The 18122-nt window shown below is 44.4% G+C and overlaps 2 protein-coding genes and 1 long non-coding RNA gene across 3 annotated transcripts; 2 read left to right on the forward strand and 1 right to left on the reverse strand.

Annotated features, from left to right (window-relative positions):
- Positions 1 to 805: 805 nt before the first annotated feature.
- Positions 806 to 4835, forward strand: LOC124677219 (ruvB-like 2). Its single transcript, XM_047213216.1, has 2 exons — positions 806 to 1706; positions 4186 to 4835. The coding sequence occupies exons 1-2, from the start codon at positions 934 to 936 to the stop codon at positions 4829 to 4831; spliced, it is 1419 nt and encodes a 472-aa protein (XP_047069172.1). The 5' UTR covers positions 806 to 933; the 3' UTR covers positions 4832 to 4835.
- A 1202-nt stretch (positions 4836 to 6037) lies between these two features.
- On the forward strand, positions 6038 to 17032 carry LOC124672740. Its single transcript, XM_047208915.1, has 17 exons — positions 6038 to 6161; positions 8203 to 8232; positions 8277 to 8491; positions 8732 to 8868; positions 8960 to 9070; positions 9166 to 9267; positions 9922 to 10033; positions 10102 to 10302; positions 10523 to 10691; positions 10765 to 10846; positions 10938 to 11031; positions 13155 to 13251; positions 13900 to 13993; positions 14624 to 14696; positions 15204 to 15377; positions 16111 to 16233; positions 16567 to 17032. The coding sequence occupies exons 1-17, from the start codon at positions 6038 to 6040 to the stop codon at positions 16726 to 16728; spliced, it is 2100 nt and encodes a 699-aa protein (XP_047064871.1). The 3' UTR covers positions 16729 to 17032.
- Positions 17033 to 17433: 401 nt separating this feature from the next.
- Positions 17434 to 17826, reverse strand: LOC124670322. The gene is made up of 3 exons (XR_006992477.1): positions 17779 to 17826; positions 17628 to 17669; positions 17434 to 17518 (listed from the first exon to the last, which is right to left on the reverse strand). It is a non-coding gene; the product is annotated as an uncharacterized LOC124670322 (long non-coding RNA).
- Between the last annotated feature and the right edge of the window lie 296 nt (positions 17827 to 18122).

Here is an 18122-nt window from a genome sequence, read left to right on the forward strand (position 1 = left end):
GCGGACGTGTCCGCTCGCCGGCGACCTCGAGGATGCCCGCCCGAATGTGTATTCCAGCAAGCGCCACTTTATCAACTTCAGGTGAGAGGCGGTCCCTCTGCATCGTCGTCATCGTCGTTGCCGCCGCCGCGCGGCGGAAGCGCCGGCAGAGTGCGCCCGCCTTCGACCGCACACCAGGCGAACGCGGTGCCGACTTCCCGCCGTCGATTTGGCCCCCTCCCCTACCGCCCCATCTTGCGCGCGCCATTGCGGAGGGAGAGGTGGTGGCGGCAGCGGTGGAGCAGCATCAACGGTGGCGGAATTGCTCGCCGGAGAGGAGGCTGGCAGCGACGGAGTGAGTGCTAGCGGCAGAGGGGAGTAGGGTTTGAAAACCAAACTCAGGGGAGTAGAGTTTGGAAACCGAACTCACCTGGCCACTTCTTTTGGGCTTCTCAGGTGGCTTCTGGGAGAAGCTTCTCCCCACCAGCTTCTCCCAGAAGCCCGGACCCTAAATTTTTTCTGACTTATATTCTAGTTTGGGCTAAATAAGATTATAAGCCAGAACATATGTGAGGTTCGGGCTTCTGGGAGAAGCTGGTGGGGAGAAGCTTCTTCCAGAAGCCGCTGAAGAAGCCGAAAAGAAGTGGCCTATTAAATAGGGGCGATGGCGAGTTTCTCCGTGGTGATGTGTTCCCCCTGGTGAACTCGGAATTGGGCCTGAAGGAACATCTACTCCGTAACTGAATTGGGCCTCCGGTTGTCTGTCCGAACTGAACAAACATAGGACTATAGGAGGGCTTCTTCCTCTTCACATGAATCCATCCACTCAACCTCATTGCCGACTGCTAAACCCTAGCTCCTTCCCCTCTCCCCTCTCCTCCTAAACCTTCCCTTCTCCTCTCCAGAAAAAAGGGAACATCTACCCGGCGGCGGCAGCATCGGCGGGCAGCGACCATGGCGGAGCTGAAGCGGCTGTCGGAGAGCCGGGACCTGACCCGCATCGAGCGAATCGGCGCGCACTCCCACATCCGGGGACTAGGTCTCGACTCCTCCCTCGAGGCCCGCGACGCCTCGGAGGGGATGGTGGGGCAGCTCCCCGCGCGCCGCGCCGCGGGGCTCATCCTGCAGCTCATCCGGCAGGGCAAGATCGCGGGGCGCGCGGTGCTCCTCGCCGGCCAGCCCGGCACCGGCAAGACCGCGCTGGCCATGGGCATCGCCAAGTCGCTGGGCGCCGAGACGCCCTTCGCGTCCGTGGCCGCCTCCGAGCTCTTCTCGCTCGACCTCTCCAAGACCGAGGCGCTCACGCAGGCCTTCCGCCGCGCCATCGGCGTGCGCATCAAGGAGGAGGCGGAGATCATCGAGGGCGAGGTCGTCGAGATCTCCGTCGACCGCCCCGTCGCCGCCGCCGGCGTGCCCTCGGGCGCCGCTCCGGCCGGGAAAACCGGGAGGCTCACGCTCAAGACCACCGACATGGAGACCGTGTACGAGCTCGGCGGGAAGATGATTGAGGCCCTGGGCAAGGAGAAGGTGCAGAGCGGGGATGTCGTTGCGCTCGACAAGGCCTCCGGGAAGGTTACCAAGCTTGGACGCTCCATTGGGCGGTCGCGGGATTATGATGCCGTTGGTGCGCACACCAAGTTTGTCAAGTGCCCTGAGGGAGAGCTCCAGAAGCGCAAGGAGGTTGTGCACTGCGTCACCTTACATGAGATTGATGTCATCAATAGCAGGTAAATCAACAGCTCCTTCCCACGAATTCGTGCATAGTTCAGTAGTTATATATGCATACAGTTCAGCAACTTTTTTTTGACATCAATAACTCTGCCAAAGAAATTGCATTGAGCCTTATATAATGTAGAAGATACAAAGTGGCAAAGGGCACTTGCTTTTGCTCATGACTGACACAAGAAACCACTTGATAGCAGAACTTCTCCCCAAGGATTTTAAATTCTGACAAGTAGGATACAAGCCACTGACTTTGTGCTATCCTCAATGGCTGTGTTTGCCACCATTGGGTAGCCATCGCCCTACAAACTTTTGTTTTGTATTATTACAAAAATCTGCACAAGGGACATTTTTGTTATTTGCAAGAACTTATTCTGCTTAACAGAGGATGGCTGGTAACTATGCACTAATGCCTCCGTTATAATCGTTCACTTCCACAGCCTGAATTGTGAAATTATTTGCTGTATTGTGCCAATCTATTGTTCTTCTAGACCCAATCTATACTGATACAAGCATAATTATTTGTATGTTAGCGATGAGGCTCACTTACTTGGTAGTTACTCCAGCTATTCTTCTGCTCATTTGGAATAATGTTGACAGAGACTTCTGATTCATGCATTGATAATTTTTCCATATGACATAATGCATGCCATAACCAAATTGAATGATTAAAATCATTTATCGCATCTTCATGTACATTAATATTGTATTCTTCCACAAAAAAAAAATTGTGGCGCACACGACCTTTTCATGTTTGTTGTGCTACTTGTTTGAATGTTAAAAAAATTGCTGACTTGCTGACTGTTAGGCAAGGGCAGAGCCACACTGGGCCATGGCCCGGGATGTAGAATTTTGGTTACCTATGCATTAGTAGAAATTGTCGATTAGGCTTAGGATTTAGACTGATTACAACACTTAATACAAAGTTGGCCCAGTGTTTTGTTGGATTCTCGCTTCGCCCCTGTGTTGAAGGACCATGTTTTCCCTTGCCATAACTACCAGGACGAAAGAACATTTTTTATTGTTTCAAAAAAGCATTTGGCGTTACAAAGGATGGCCTATAACCTATATTGATGGCCTCCCCTATAGTTCACTTCCACAGCCTTAACTGTGAAATTATTTGTTGTAGTATGCCAGTCTGTTGTTGGTCTAGATAAGACCTATACTAATCCAAGCATAATTACCTTTATCTAACTGGTAGTTACTCATGCTAGTCTTGTACTCATTTGGAACAAATTTGAGAAGAGACTTATTGTAATGATAATTTTTGACATATGGCATGTAAGACATGACATAACCATGTTGGATGTAGAAATTATAACCAATTTTCCCCGTCTTCATGTTCAACAATACTTAGTATAGCCACCTTCTGATCTCTGTCATGCCACTTGTTTGACTGTTTTAAGAACTTGCTGACTGATTGACTGTGTTGAGGGCACCATGTTATCCCTTGCAAGAACTTCCAGTTACCAAGTGCTAATTCTTATCCACAAGGCCACAGTTATATTGTGCTATTTTATTCAGCAAATCATTCCTGAGGCCAGATTCTAGGCAAAACCAATACCCACTGGCCTATGAAACCCCAAAGCAACTTTGGGATATAGGGCCTGTTTGGTTCCTAGCCACAATTTGCTAAGCCAAAGTTTGGCTAGCCACAGAAGTGTGGCTTAAAATATTGAAGCCAAACTTTGGCAAAAAGTTGAGTCTATGACCAATGGACCATACATGCAATAAACTGTGGCAAACCAAAGTGTGGCAAAAACCCAAATTTTGGCCTGGAAAATTGTGGCTAAGAACCAACAGGCCCTATAGAGTTATGGGGGTAATTCAAAGGTGCAATAAGGAGCGTATACCAATTTAACATCCCATAAAATTAGCTATTACCTTACAAAAGATGGTCTCCTTAAATAACACTTTTATCTTGGATGCACAAACTAGGACCTGGTCTGCTTTTCAGTTCATAGAGAAAATGGAGTGTTATGTTATCCAGCAGACTCCTTTTACATGCTTACACTCTTACCAAAGAAATTATCTGTGAAAGCTTTGCTTCAGCATCCAGTTTGTTACAGGGATGCTTATGTGAAGAAACATGGTCCTATGAACGTAGACCAATTCTAAAGAGGTGCACATGTATAAAGAAAATAGAGCCTTGCTCAGAGATGAGCTAGTCACGTCTTGCATCCATACATTCTGCAGATATCTGCAACCGTTGGTATCTGTAACTCATTTTGATGCTTTTGTTAGCTGAATGTCTTTGCAACCAAACTATTGTCATTGTTCTATGCTTCTCATAGATGATACTGCTTGTTTAAATAGTTATGAATTTTTTCAAACTTTTCTATTACAATCTTCCTTATACCATCATAGTTTCCTTTTTCCATCCTATCGTTGATCACATCACACGATACCAGAGAGCAATTCTCTCATATTGTACCGCGGTAGTTTAAGTGCCCAACTCACTCTTATGCTTTTATTCCTGTTCAGGACACAAGGCTTTCTTGCACTCTTCACTGGTGACACTGGTGAGATCCGTGCAGAGGTCAGGGAGCAGATTGATACAAAAGTTGCCGAGTGGAGAGAGGAAGGAAAGGCTGAGATTGTCCCCGGTGTTCTGTTTATCGACGAAGTCCACATGCTAGATATCGAATGTTTCTCCTTCCTGAACCGTGCTTTGGAGAATGATATGGCTCCCATCCTAGTGATTGCGACAAATCGGGGTATTACAACCATTCGCGGGACCAACTACCGATCACCACACGGTATCCCATCCGATTTCCTCGATCGCCTCTTGATCATCACGACGCAGCCATACACGGAGGAAGAGATCCGGAAGATCCTAGACATCAGGTGCGAAGAAGAAGACGTGGAGATGTCTGCTGATGCCAAGGTCTTGCTGACAAAGATTGGCACCGAGACCTCCCTGAGGTATGCTATCCACTTGATCACCTCCGCTGCCTTAGCTTGCCAGAAGCGCAAGGGCAAGGTGGTGGAGATGGAGGACATCAGCCGGGTGTATTCGCTCTTTCTGGACGTGAAGAGGTCCACGCAGTACCTGATGGAGTACCAGAGCCAGTACATGTTCAGCGAAGTGCAAGGGGAAGCAGATGGGGACGACGCCATGCAGTCCTAGATGGATAATTGTAACAGTGGTTGGTGTGTAGTGTCTTGGATACTTGCTGGTTTAGATTAGTGTTAAGCCGGAGATGCTGTTACCTGACAAGCACGCTTGGTGGATGCAGTGAGCTATATTAGCCGCTGTAGGTGTTGTGATGACTTACAGTTGAATGTAGTATCCTACGAATTTTCGTCCCCAGTTTGCAGTCGTTGTTGGTTTAATTCTTTGTTGTACTATGTAGTATGTCTGCTGTTGACTACTAGGACGCTTGATTGTGTGATAACTGATAAGTTCAATGGTGGTAACCGGAGAGCGAAAAAATGACCTTGCTTGCCAGGCCTTTATTTTCTCTAAAATTTCACATGTCAGTTTGAGCTAAGATTGCGCTGCAGTTAGATCAGTAGGTTGCAATGGTGTCTCGTGCTTACTTTTCTAGCGCCTGCGTTTGCAAGCCAAGTATTAAGGGCTGAGGCGTTTTTGAACCTAGCAGTACATGCTTTCGGTTTTTGAAATGATTTTTAACTTAGTTTAAAATGTTAAAAAAATCCAATTTTTTTTGATGCGTACATCTTGATATTATATATATTCTTATAAAGTTGTTTCGCGGAAAATCAATATTTTTACTGTCATGTGCAAAAAAAATGGTGCTTGAAAAAAGCTTTTCACATGATATTTCTTTACCTTTTTTTACACATGATACAAGAAATGCCATTTTTTCACGAAACTTGACATGCATACATATGGACATATACGTGATAATCTTTTATTCAGATTTTTTTTGATATTTTTAAATATTTTCACAGGTACTAGGAGCATACTCCCAAGTGTGGTTTTCCGAAGTACTATAAGAGCATCTCTAACAGAGCCCCCGTAAATCCCGCCGGAACCGAACTTTTCCGGCGGATTTACGGGTTCGGGCCGAAACTGGCGCCGATTAGTGACCGAAAAAGTGGGAGGGGAGTTCGGTTCGCAAACCCTGCTCCCCTCCGCCGCCAGTCCCCCGCTCCAACGAGCAATCCACGCGCAGCCAGCCACCAATCCTCCACCCGCCGCCGCGCGATGGCCTCCCGTGGAGGTTCGGATAGCCGAGCTGCGGGATTGGGCAGCGGCGATTCGCCGCCGCGTCCGCCCGTCTTCCGCACCGAGGCGGAGCGGCGGAAGTGGAACCGCAACAAGGGCGCGCGCAAGAGGAGCGCTCGCCGGTGGACCAACTGGGGGCTCATGCCCCTAGGGAAGCTCGCCCGCTACGGCAACCAGGTCGAGGGCTCCTCCTCCGGGCAGTCGAGCCGCGCACTGCGGCTGCCCGTGGCGGTGAGCTCCGAGGAGGACGACCTCGTCCCCGCTTGTTCGCCAACCTTCTCCGCCGGGGACTACGTCCACGGCAGCGACGAGGAGGAGGCGGTGATGGCGCAGATGTTCGCCATCAGCGAGGCAGAGGCGAGGGCGCGCTTCCGCCGGGAGGAGGCCCGCGTCCGCAAGGTCAAGCTCGAAATAGTCGAGCTTGACAAGGAGGACGTGTGAAGACTTCACGCCGCCGCAGATCTCCGCCAGCACCGGCACTGCCGCGCGCGCCATAGCTAGAAGTAGGCCGCATTTTGCTCATTAGCTAGGTTAGGTTGCCGGTGTATCGGTAGTAATGTCAATTCCCCGCACTATGTAAGTATCGATGCGCAATCAGAGTATCTATTTCATCTATGAACTATGATCATCGCCTAAAATTTACCGCACCGAATTCCTGTTTTCAGTTTCATTTTGCGGGTTCTATTCTGCGCCACTGCAAATTTCGTCAGAATTAGTGTTTTCGGTGAATTGGACTCACGCTTTTCGTTGCGTTTTTTCTGCTCTACTAGAGATGCTAAGTGGCCTCGTTGCTGTGAAGCTACTGAATAGGATAGCAGAAAGAGAAGTCATTTTGGTACTACTCGGCTGGGTACGTCTTCTAGAGGGGGACACAGTGTCCCGTGTACGCCACCACATAGCACAAGGCAATTTGGCGAGTCGCGGCGCGCACGTTCAATCATTGAGAGGCTGCCACGGCACGGGCACGGCCGTCCGCCGGTACGGGGCTCCGGGCCGCGTGCCCTGTCCTGTGCCCACCCCGCCACGCGACGTGGTTCCGTCCGTTCCGTGGGGGCCTCGTCCTCCCTCTCCCGTTCCCGAATCAGGAAACCGCCCCTCCTCCCCCATTCGGCCAATTCCCCTCATCTTCCTCGCCCACTCCCCCACTCCCACTACCCAACGGAGCAGCCCACCACGCCCTCCATCGATCGCTCTCCGCCGTCCGCCGTCCGCCACCACCATGGAACCCAACGAGTCCAACCCCGACGCAGGTACTACCCGCTGCCGCTGCCGCTGCCCCGCCCCCCACTCCGTTGCTTGATCCAACTGGATTGCTGCCCGGAAACTGCTCGACCGCCATACCGGCCGCGAACGCTCCCGGATCCCCTCTCCCCCATTGCCTTTTTATTGCGTCACCTACTTCACGTAACAAGCTGCTTGCTCGGCCTGTACGGGCAAGCAGTGGCGATTGCGGTGAGTTCACACGAGTTCGCGTTCCGCCCTGCAATCAATGTGTCCACTTCGTCCGCACTTAAGCTACTCGCTGTATCTACCAGCAGGGGGTTACTTATCGAGTAGGCTACTGAGCTGCGTAGAGGATTACTAGTACTTCTGACCAAGTGGTCACTCAAAACTGCACAAGCATCCATCCAATGGATCACATATGAGAAGATTCATCAGGTGCAAATTAAGAAATCAGTTGAGCCACTCTGTCTGTGAAGGGCGTCAGCACAATAACTGAATGAATGCCTATAAAACAGCTTGCTGATTTCGTAAGCACCCACTACCTGCAAAGCCGAAGGATGCGCAGTTGCTCGCCGACATCTGACTATCTTCGAAGCACTGGATTTGGACTTATTGTACATAGAATCGGTGATTATTATGCATGACCGCATGACCGCATCCATCAGACACACGAGGGTTTAGGTTCAGATAAGGGAAGGAGATGGTGTCCACTATCTAGTGGCTCACTTTATAAATTGGTGTTTGGGTTTATTTCCAGCGCCTACATAGTACCATAAGCTTTGCCTAGTACCGTGGCTGTCATCCCGTGAAATATATTTTAGTTGCGCAGGGCATGTGCACTACGACCAATATGTTCTAGTTGCATCAACAAAACAAGCGCACCAGTTAAAGGTTGACATGGTTTATGCACAATTTTACCAAAGTCGTCTCGGCCTGTTTGTTGTCGAGTGCAAGTATTGGAGCCTCTCCGTGTGCATGCTTTTGCTGCATATCATGTCACAGCTGCAAATTGCTTTTGCATCTATACAAGAACTACCAGTCCATCTACTTTGCGCCTATTTGAGATTTTAACTTTCTATCAGCACTGATGGAAGCTTGGAGCTTAAATTCTGGTTGTATAGCCTGACCGCAAACATTTTTTGCATTCCTATCACAGGAGGCAAGACGCAAGAAATTTCTGTACCGCCTGTGGAAGGTGTAGCTGGGGGAGGGACTAGTTATGGCTGGGTGGATGGAGGCTTACAGGGGTTGAGTCTAGGTACTAGTGTGATTGACCCTACAAAGGTACACTCCGCCGATCTTTTGCACGTGTGGTCTATGCCCAGCACAGCAAATGTTAGCCAACAGGAAGCACCAAGACCTCTAGAACATGTAAGTTGTACTGATATAATTAGCACTGCTAGAAGAAAAATAAATCTCTTGCTTCTACACTTCAATATGCAGAACGTTCTTGTGTTTTGCCACCTTTCTGTTCCATCAGATATTTCTCTTCTTTTGACATTTACTGGGGGCATGCTATTATTCTTCACTCCTACTACTTTATGACCATGTACTGCTCTTTTGCGACAAAAATACGTAGATTTGCTTACATTCCTTTCAAAATTGCTTCAGGTTAACCTTTTGGCAGCAAGAAATGAGAGAGAAAGTTTTCAAATCGCTTTACGTCCAAAAGTTTCATGGACCAGTTCAGGTATTGCAGGGCCTGTGCAGATTCAGTGCACTGATCTATGCTCATCTGCTGGAGACAGGTTTGTTGTTTAAATTTTGAGTTCATTCACTGGGGGATACCATCATTTGCACAGTCTACTCTGGATGATTATAACAGTGATGTAACGACAGGTTAGTGGTTGGTCAATCTATAACTTTGCGACGTGTCGTGCCTATATTAGGTGTACCAGATGCTCTTGTGCCTATTGATCTGTCAAGTCCACAGATAAACCTACTTCCAGGGTACTGCCTCTGTGCTTGAGATAGCCATGATTGGAAACACAGCGACATTCGTTTTCATTTTATTCATAATTGCTAATTCACTTTTATTTCTACAGGGAGACAACTGCAATATGGGTCTCACTAAATGTTCCTTGTGGGCAACAGCCTGGTCTATATGAGGGTGAAATATTTATTACTGCTGTAAGGACAGATGCGGAGTAAGCTTAAATTTTCTTCTTTATATCTAGTTACGTACTTATGTTAGAAAATGGTAAAGCATGATCTCCTCACATCGCTTGGACACCCAACACAAGCTCAATCCCTAACCGCTGACGAGATGATCAAATGGCATACCAGAACAACAGATATTATTACACACGTTATGATTGAGAACATGTAAAATATTGAAAATAGCATGTATAACTCTGTAAAATCTTTGTCGATGGAAGATTCAGCTATCAGAGCCCAATGTGACTTTCTTCAGTTGTTTCTTCTAAAAACCAAGACATTGTTTTGTCCGTGTCCCAAGTTTTTAACTTGCATGAACTGTCTTGTATGAACTGCTAATTTGATACCTTGTGTGAGTTCACGAATCTGATTTGCTTATGTGCCTTCAATAATATTTGTAAATTGGTTGGGGTTTCAGTTCATCAAACGCACATCTTTGCAAAATTACAAATAGTTTTTGTTCATACGGGAGCTTCAATTCCAGGCACAAGTCCCAGATCGGCTATTCTGGATGTGTTTTGAACTTCTGATGTTTTCAGATGGTCATGTGTGTCCATATGACATTTAGCCTTAACCTGTATGTATGTCTTGTTAGTTATCCAGTATTTGAGTTATTAACCACTATTTTTATTTAAATTCAACAGCAGTTCCAGGGCAGAATCTTTACCAAAGTCTGAGAGATACCAGCTGTATAAAGAATTAAGAACTTGTCTTGACATCACCGAATCCAGAGACAACTCGTCATCAGAGGAAATGGTATTTTACTCGGTCAGTACTTCACGAATAGCCATATATTTCTTTTCTTACAGCGCTGTAACATACAGGTACAAAGACTATCGTCTACTTCAACCACACTGAGGAGGTTGCTAGTACTTCCAGCATTCCAGGACTGTCAAGAGAATAATGGATTGGGAGACATGATGGATGAAGATGTTATGAACAACGTTGCAGTCCGTGTGAAGTTAAGCCTGACTGTTTGGGATTTCACTCTCCCACTGACACCTTCCTTACCTGCTGTTATTGGTGTATCCTGGCAATATTCTGTTTTAGTATGCAGTATCGTACTGGTATCTTATGATATAAGAGTAACTCCAAATGCCTTCTTTGTGGTGTGAGACACATCATTCAGTTTGCATACATGCAGTTAAGAGTTTATGTTTGAATTGTCTATGTGGGTATACAGCTATCATGATTCTACATTTGAACTGTACTGTATTCATTTGTTCTCCTTTAACTATATGTTAGATATCCGAAACTGTCATTGAAGATCGGTTCTGTTTGGAGCATGGCACCAAAGGATGGTATGATGCATTGGATCATCATTTTAGGTGGCTCCTACAGTACAGAATTAGTCCATTTTTCTGCAGATGGGGTGATAGCATGCGCATTCTTGCATACACATGCCCTTGGCCTGGTAATGTAATTTTCTTAAAGAGTATGCTGCTTTATTTTAATTTTTCACCTGATGTGATTTTCTATTCTTTTAGCTGATCATCCAAAGGCTAGTGAATATTATTCTGATCCAAGACTTGCAGCATACGCTGTACCCTACGCACCTATCCTATCATGGTAGTGTTATAATTTCTACTTAATTTTATATTAGCTTGCTCACTCCTCTATTTCTTAATATTAATTTTACTTCTTTCTTGATGCACACCAGTACTGATGCAGCCAAAAATTCTCTGCGAAGAGAGGTTGAAATCTTGAAAACTGAATCTCATTGGTCTAAAGCTTACTTCTACTTGTGGGATGAGGTACGTGATTTTACTTCTATGCTATATCAGGTGACATGGTTCTACAACACAAACTGCAAGGCTTGTTGTTCTTATATTGTGCCATGTGATGTCACGTAAACTTTCAAATCTCGGGGGGGGGGGGGTGCCTGGCTCTGTGCAGTTGGAAGTTGGAACTGTAATGTAGTTACGACTAATGGAAGTTATAGAGTTGCTTCAGGTTTAACATCTTCAATATAAATATATAGTCCCTTTATTTCAATACTTGCCTCTCTTGACCAAAAAAAAATTCCTCAACATATTTGGCAGTTCCTTAGGCGAACTTTCCAAAACTGCTCAAACCTATAAATTCCCTCCACTTTCCTTTTACGTGCTTGAGAAATTATCAAGGGTATTTTGGTCCCTAAATGCACATGCATAAGTTAAAAGTGCCCACTACGTTAAACAAAGTGTAGCTAATGTTTGGATTTGTGGGCTATGCGATCTACCTTCTATTCCTCTGCCTTATCCGTGGTGACGCTCATGATGCATATTGAGGCTAGAGGGTAGGGACCTATTTATAGACTCAACTTCCAGCTGTTAATTATCCACCTGTTTCCTGAAACATCCGTGAGACTCCTGGCAATGTCACCAACCAGTAACCGCGACCAAACATGACAGTTTCCCTACCACACATGTGAGTTATGTGGCATGATCAGATTGTATACGTGAGATCAAATCCAACCCAATCATGTAGGCCAACAGCCTACAGAGCCAAATCCTGCAAAACAAACCCAGCTCTTCCGCTCTGTGCTGTCCTGGGAAAAATACGTACGAAACATAAAATTCCAGTAGATTCGACCTCAATTAATTCCTCTACCGTATCCAGGAGCGGAGCTAGACCAGTTCTAACCATGGTGCATTAGCATTACTCATGTCCCATGTAGAATTATGCACAGGTTTAGGCCACATGGGTACACTAATCATGGGCTACAGGGGTGCACACACCATTTTCCAGGCAGATTGTAGGCTAAATTTCTTTTTTCTACCCTGGTGCATGTGCACCCTCTTGGCCACAAGTAGATCCGCCCCTGACCATATCCCAGCACAGCCATCCTCGGCACCTGGAATGAAATTCCGAGTCCTTGGCACCTCGAGTATTGCTTCCTCGAGTGAATTCCGCATCAATTATATAACCACGGCACATACATCAAAATTATGAATACTTCCACAATAAATGTCCGACAGTTAATAGTTAATGCTATTTAGGCATTTTCTTAATTTTGGATAGCGACAATTCTTGTCATTGTGTAATGGTGCCAATGAAACATGTCGAAAACACTGAATGGGCTACTAAGCACATGATGAGTGGTTCAACCAATAGCTGCACAGAATCATGACAAATGCCCAGTACATATTAAATATTCAGGGAAAGTTGGAACATGAACTGTACCACACAACAATTTTTATATAGATCAACAGTTACATGTAGCAGTGAGTACTGAGTGCGAGTGTTAACGGTGCAACTTACTTGTGTGTCCTGATTCCTGAGGAAACTTTATAGTGAGAGTTTGTGTTATGTAAGTTGAAAGTGTAGATTCGACCTTAGATGTGCTAGTAGTTGATGGTTGCACCTCAGCATCTTGCACCTTGGGAGATATTATTTGGTGCAAACCATGACGTATGTACAGTCGCTCGAACCAGACACCAAATTAACATAGAAAGAAGATTCAGATATAAAGTTTCGACGGTAAATCCCAGTTTAGCATAGCTTCATTAACTAATATTTCAACTTTGGATTGATTCTTTTCACGCCAAAAGGATGTAATCCCTCAGAATCTAGTAGTCAAAAGGAAATGGGAAAGAATAAGATAGATTATTCATGGCAAACTTGTACATTTCATTTCTCCTAACTTGCTTGAGTTCAAAACTGCAATTGTGAACGGTTATGCAGTAATCCATGAAGCACAGTTTACACCTATACATAGTTTGCACTGGATATGTCACCCTTGCTAGCTGGTCCTATGCATGTGCCGAAGTAGTCAGACCAGTTGAACTCTAAGCTGATACGTCAAACCACATCAACCCATGTATATGGCATACTCTGTCTTTTCATTGAAAAGAGATAGATTCGATCATCTTACAATTGTTTTAATATTTTTCAGCCATTGAATATGGATCAGTATGAAGTGATCTGCAACATCTCTAACGAGTTACGGACATACACACCTGATGTGCGTATTTTAACAACTTACTATGCCGGTCAGTATACTTCCATACTTGGACTGATATATGACAAGACATAAAGTTCTTTTCGTGATGAAATGCTTGTTTAAAAACATACTTCCTTATTTGGGTCCATAATGAGCATCTATGCAGATTTCTGTACTGTTAATTTATTAAGAGATCATTGTACTGAGATAGATGTATAAGCTAAGTTACTTAATCAGAAAGCTTAGCACTAACAAGACACGCTAGAGAAGGGTTTGATTACTAAAGTTTACTTCTGTATATGATATGGTGCTCCATATGATGGGCGAAATGTCGAGAAGCAAAGGAAGGTGACTTTTTAGTTATGACATACTGAATCAACCACGGGGGTTGAATAGTTACAGCCTTCTGGATGCTAGCAGGAAGTTTGAGATGTTCCAAGTTCCAGTTAGGTTTAATCACTGTATCGAGTCTCAGTTTACTATAGTATCATTTTTTTTTTGCTAAGGTATTTATTACCTATCGTACTTGCTTTGCATACGTTTTCTGAAATGAACATCTGATTACCCTGCCTTTTATTAGGTTTTATGGATATTTAGATAATGACTATACACGTGGAAGCTGACCATTGCCTGGAAAGCCTTATGTTTCTCTAACATACAAGTATGTTTTCTCTTATAATTTGAATGTCTCATGTAGGTCCAAGTGGTTCTGAACTGACTCCTTCTACATTTGAGGCTTTTGCGAAAGTTCCAAATGTTCTACGTCCACATACACAAATCTTTTGCACTAGGTATGCATTGCTCTGAACTTGTGCATTTCTTCTGGGTTCCCAAAACTGTGTGGGTATGGCAGTCATTTCCCTAGGTTGCAAAAACGATGCACATGTGCTGTCATACTCGTCTGGTCTGACATGATATGGACATGCTTCTCCGGATATATTGGATGCTACAGTTCATATACTAATGCTAAAATAATTGATTAAAAAATGCTTAGTCCTGAACACGAAAATTATAAGAAATCAAAACATTGGCGTATTATTCTGTTATCTGTATCTTTATTGTGTTGTAAATTTTAAACCCGAACTAGGTTATTCATCAAGTGCAAGAGGTTTGGAAAATTAATGGTAGTTCTGTTAACATAAGTAGACCAAACAAGCTGAAATTATCAGTGCCCTGTTTGAGAGAAATTTTGTGCTGACACGTGGCAATTTGATGAAACTGATAGCTCTGGTACATGTGTAGATGTCTTGCACCATGTCAGTGTAGGATATGCGACATTTATGCTATTAGAAGTATTGGTGGATTGGTGCAAAGTGCAAACTAATGAAAGTGTCGTGCTTTGTTCAGTCTTGGAATTGTTAAGAAATGCATATCTAACAGGACTAACGTTTGTATCACTTACATTCTGTTTTCTTATATAGTGAATGGGTTTTTGGCACAAGAGAAGACTTAGTGAAGGATGTTATTGCCGAACTACGACCTGAGCTTGGTGAAGTAACTACAGATTCTGTCCCATTTAATTTTGTTTCATGCTCGTTTTACTTCTACAGTTTTGTACTGCTGGGACGATAATACTTCCGTTATCCTTGAGAAAACATTCTTGTTACTGCATCGATATTCTGTTTTAAATTCTAGTAAGCATGTTTTCATGAAGTGATGCCATTGTTTTCTGACTAATATTCATTCTCAGGTATTGTTATAGCAAACAACTAAATTCGAAGTTGTGTTGTGTTCGCATCATTTTAGGGTGTGCAGTCGGCAATCGGCATGATGCCTACTGTTTCAAAATTTATGCTTTTAACTATAAATCACCTCAAGTGTCCTGGTCAACCGCCTTAAAAAAACTGTCTTGGTCAATGACATTTTATCTGCTTTTTCTCATACTAAGTGGTTTTGTAAATAATAATGAAATTTCTCTCAGGTGTGCATGTACATAAAGCTCTCTGTTATTTTTTTACTTTATGACTTGTATCTTGATGAAATTGTATCAATCGTGTCTAGGAGTGGTGGACATATATTTGCTTGGGGCCTTATGATCCTCAACCAAATTGGCACATTGGGATGCGTGGTACCCAGCATCGGGCAGTTATGTGGAGAGTGTGGAAGGAAGGTGGCACAGGATTCTTGTACTGGGGTGCCAACTGCTATGAGAAGGCTATGATTCCAAGTGCTGAGGTACGCTTTGCCACTGGAAAAACTCTCGATATAATGAGCTGTCATTAGTGCATGGAGGGCATGAACAGAAGGATTTTTTTTTCATAAAATTGCCTGTAAGGTTTTGTTTTTGGGTACATTGTAAAAAGCTTACTGGGCTATTTTCAAGAAATATTTTTACCCCTGGTTTGGGTGTGGAACTTCTACATGTATCGATGTACGATTTGCTTGAAGATGAATTCCACGGAGATCCAGCAGTAAGGCATTATGAGCAAGAAAACATGATTTAGGAGGCTTATTTGCTCATGTGATTCCTAATGTTGAGATTGACTTTTGATAAATAAAGCAAGAGAATCTGAACAAGATATTTGTTAGTGTTGAGTAATGCAGTAAGTATAGTTGTGTGGAGGTGACAAAATGGATTTTTACTTGCATTAAGACTAGAAGTCTGGTATAAATCCAAGCGTTTTATTTTAATGCGTCGATAGATAATTGTCTTAGATTTGAAACTGTTGAATGATCTCTAGGTTTGACTTTGCACGGAATTTTGAACATTGATGTTGTTATACAATTTAATAATTTAATAAGTAGTAACCTAATAACCTAACATGTGACATTGTTATTCAGACTTGAAAGTTTATGTTTACATTTCGAAGTTGGATTATCTTTTTGTTCAGCTTGGTATATTGTCCTCTGTAGTTGCTACATTGAACAAGGATATCTGTTCTTTCTCTGAAACCTGGTGTGGTTGCAGATATGTTTCCGGCGTGGCCTTCCTCCAGGCGATGGTGTTCTCTTTTATCCTGGCGAGGTGTTCTCTTCGTCACATGAACCAGTCGCGTCGCTCAGGCTGGAACGCATTCTCAGCGGCATGCAGGTGATACATTTTCTGAATATGCGTGTCTTCTTGATTACAGTAGAAGCCCGTTCCCAGGTTTAAGGGTTACAACCGTTCAGATTTGAAGTAGTTCCGGGGTACTTATTCTGAAGTAGGATTTGTGACTTAGCTAAGCTAGTCCATTGTCATCCTACTCCACTTTGCTCTTTTTCAAGGGTAAGGGCCCAACTTCCAACCAGAATGACTGCTCAGAGACATTGGATAACCAGAAATGAACCTTACAGCCTCTCACTCATTTAAATTGATTTTCAGTACTTAGCTATCAGCCGTGGATAGTGCTGCTCACACTCATTTCTCGATTCCGTGACGCAGGACATTGAGTACCTGAACCTCTACTCTTCAAAGTACGGTAGGGAGGAAGCCCTGGCTCTCCTCGAGAAGACTGGCACGTACCTTGGCCCCGACCGCTACACACATGACCATGGACCGGTTGACGCGATGCGAGGCGAGGTATACCGCACTTGCCACTCCTAGGGGCAGGGCAGCCCCCTGGTCGTTCTTCCATTTGCAGCATATGTGTTGTTGTGTATGGTTTGTTACGCGTATGTATTATATTAGCCAGCTCCTGAAACTCAGTAAAATACTTTTAACCAAACTCGTGGAAGCAGGGTGCAGCAGATACAGTACTGTACTAGAGTCTACTTAGAATGGTAGTGTGGCCTTCTGGGCATTCTGGCCCTTGTACATATATCGCGCTAGCGTTCTTTCTGTTCCTGCTGCCGAGATGAAACCGTTCCTTGGCACGGAGTTGTTAAAATACCTGGAAGTGGGAACAGAAGCCAAAGCTGGAAAGGTTGCGGTGTAAGAGGTAATTGCACCACAGGTACAAGAACTTGCACCCTATGTGCATTTTCATACAACATCTTCCAAAACGTGTTCCACTCATACAAGAACTTGTCCAATATGTGCACAACTCATACAATTGAATGTGGTGGCGACACGTGGTAGTTTGGAGGCGGGAGAGGAAGGTTTGCATCGCAGCGTTTCAGAAATAGGATAATTACGAAGAGGTCCTTCCACCTTTACTTCTGGTGAACGGTCATCAACAGAAGACGATTCTTTGCTGCCCTCATTGCCATTTTCTTCTCTCTCCTCCTCCTCATCAATGTCAGTCGGGGCAATATCAGGAGAACTATTCCGTCCTCTCCTCTTTGTCCGCATATTCCCCCTAGTCTTTCTTGATGTAGCTATTGCTTTTGCAGTGGAGCGTTTTCACAAGTGCTTCTGACTGTCTTCGGTATGTTTCAGCAATGGATTCTTGAATCTTTCATGACAGATGAAGCAAATGTCAATAACAAGAAGACTGAAGACAAATAGTAAATAGGCAGGGAAAATAATTTCCCACCGGACATAGATAGCCAAAATAAACCCACCTTTTTGTTGCGAGTCTTCTCCTCCTCACCAAAAGCAAGTTCCTGATGTATCAAGTAAATTAGAATCACTGGGACAGGTACTACAACAAAAGCTAGATAAACAAGAGTAACAAGACAACTAAGCATGAAAAATGGATAACTTATGCATCACCTCTTCCTCGTACTTGTCAATATCTGGATATAAAGCTAAAATTAAAGCATCAAAGTTAGGATCATCCCTCAAGGAACGTCTGCTCTTGCAATGAGTGCGGCATGCCGGGCATTCATTATTTCTGCATAAAACACCGGCATCACTTATATTATCAATGAAATAAAGTTGGAACTACACTTTATTGAAAGATGACACTGAGACAAGACATTCCAGACAAATAACACAAGGGAGCATACCCAAGCCGCATGGATTTATCAATGCAATCCCTACAAAACGGGTGCAAACACTCCATAACCGTTCTTGTTTTGCGGATAATGCCTGCAACATAGGACCATAAGACAAAC

This window comes from Lolium rigidum, chromosome 7, assembly GCF_022539505.1.
Source record: "Lolium rigidum isolate FL_2022 chromosome 7, APGP_CSIRO_Lrig_0.1, whole genome shotgun sequence".
Lineage (NCBI taxonomy): Eukaryota > Viridiplantae > Streptophyta > Magnoliopsida > Poales > Poaceae > Lolium > Lolium rigidum.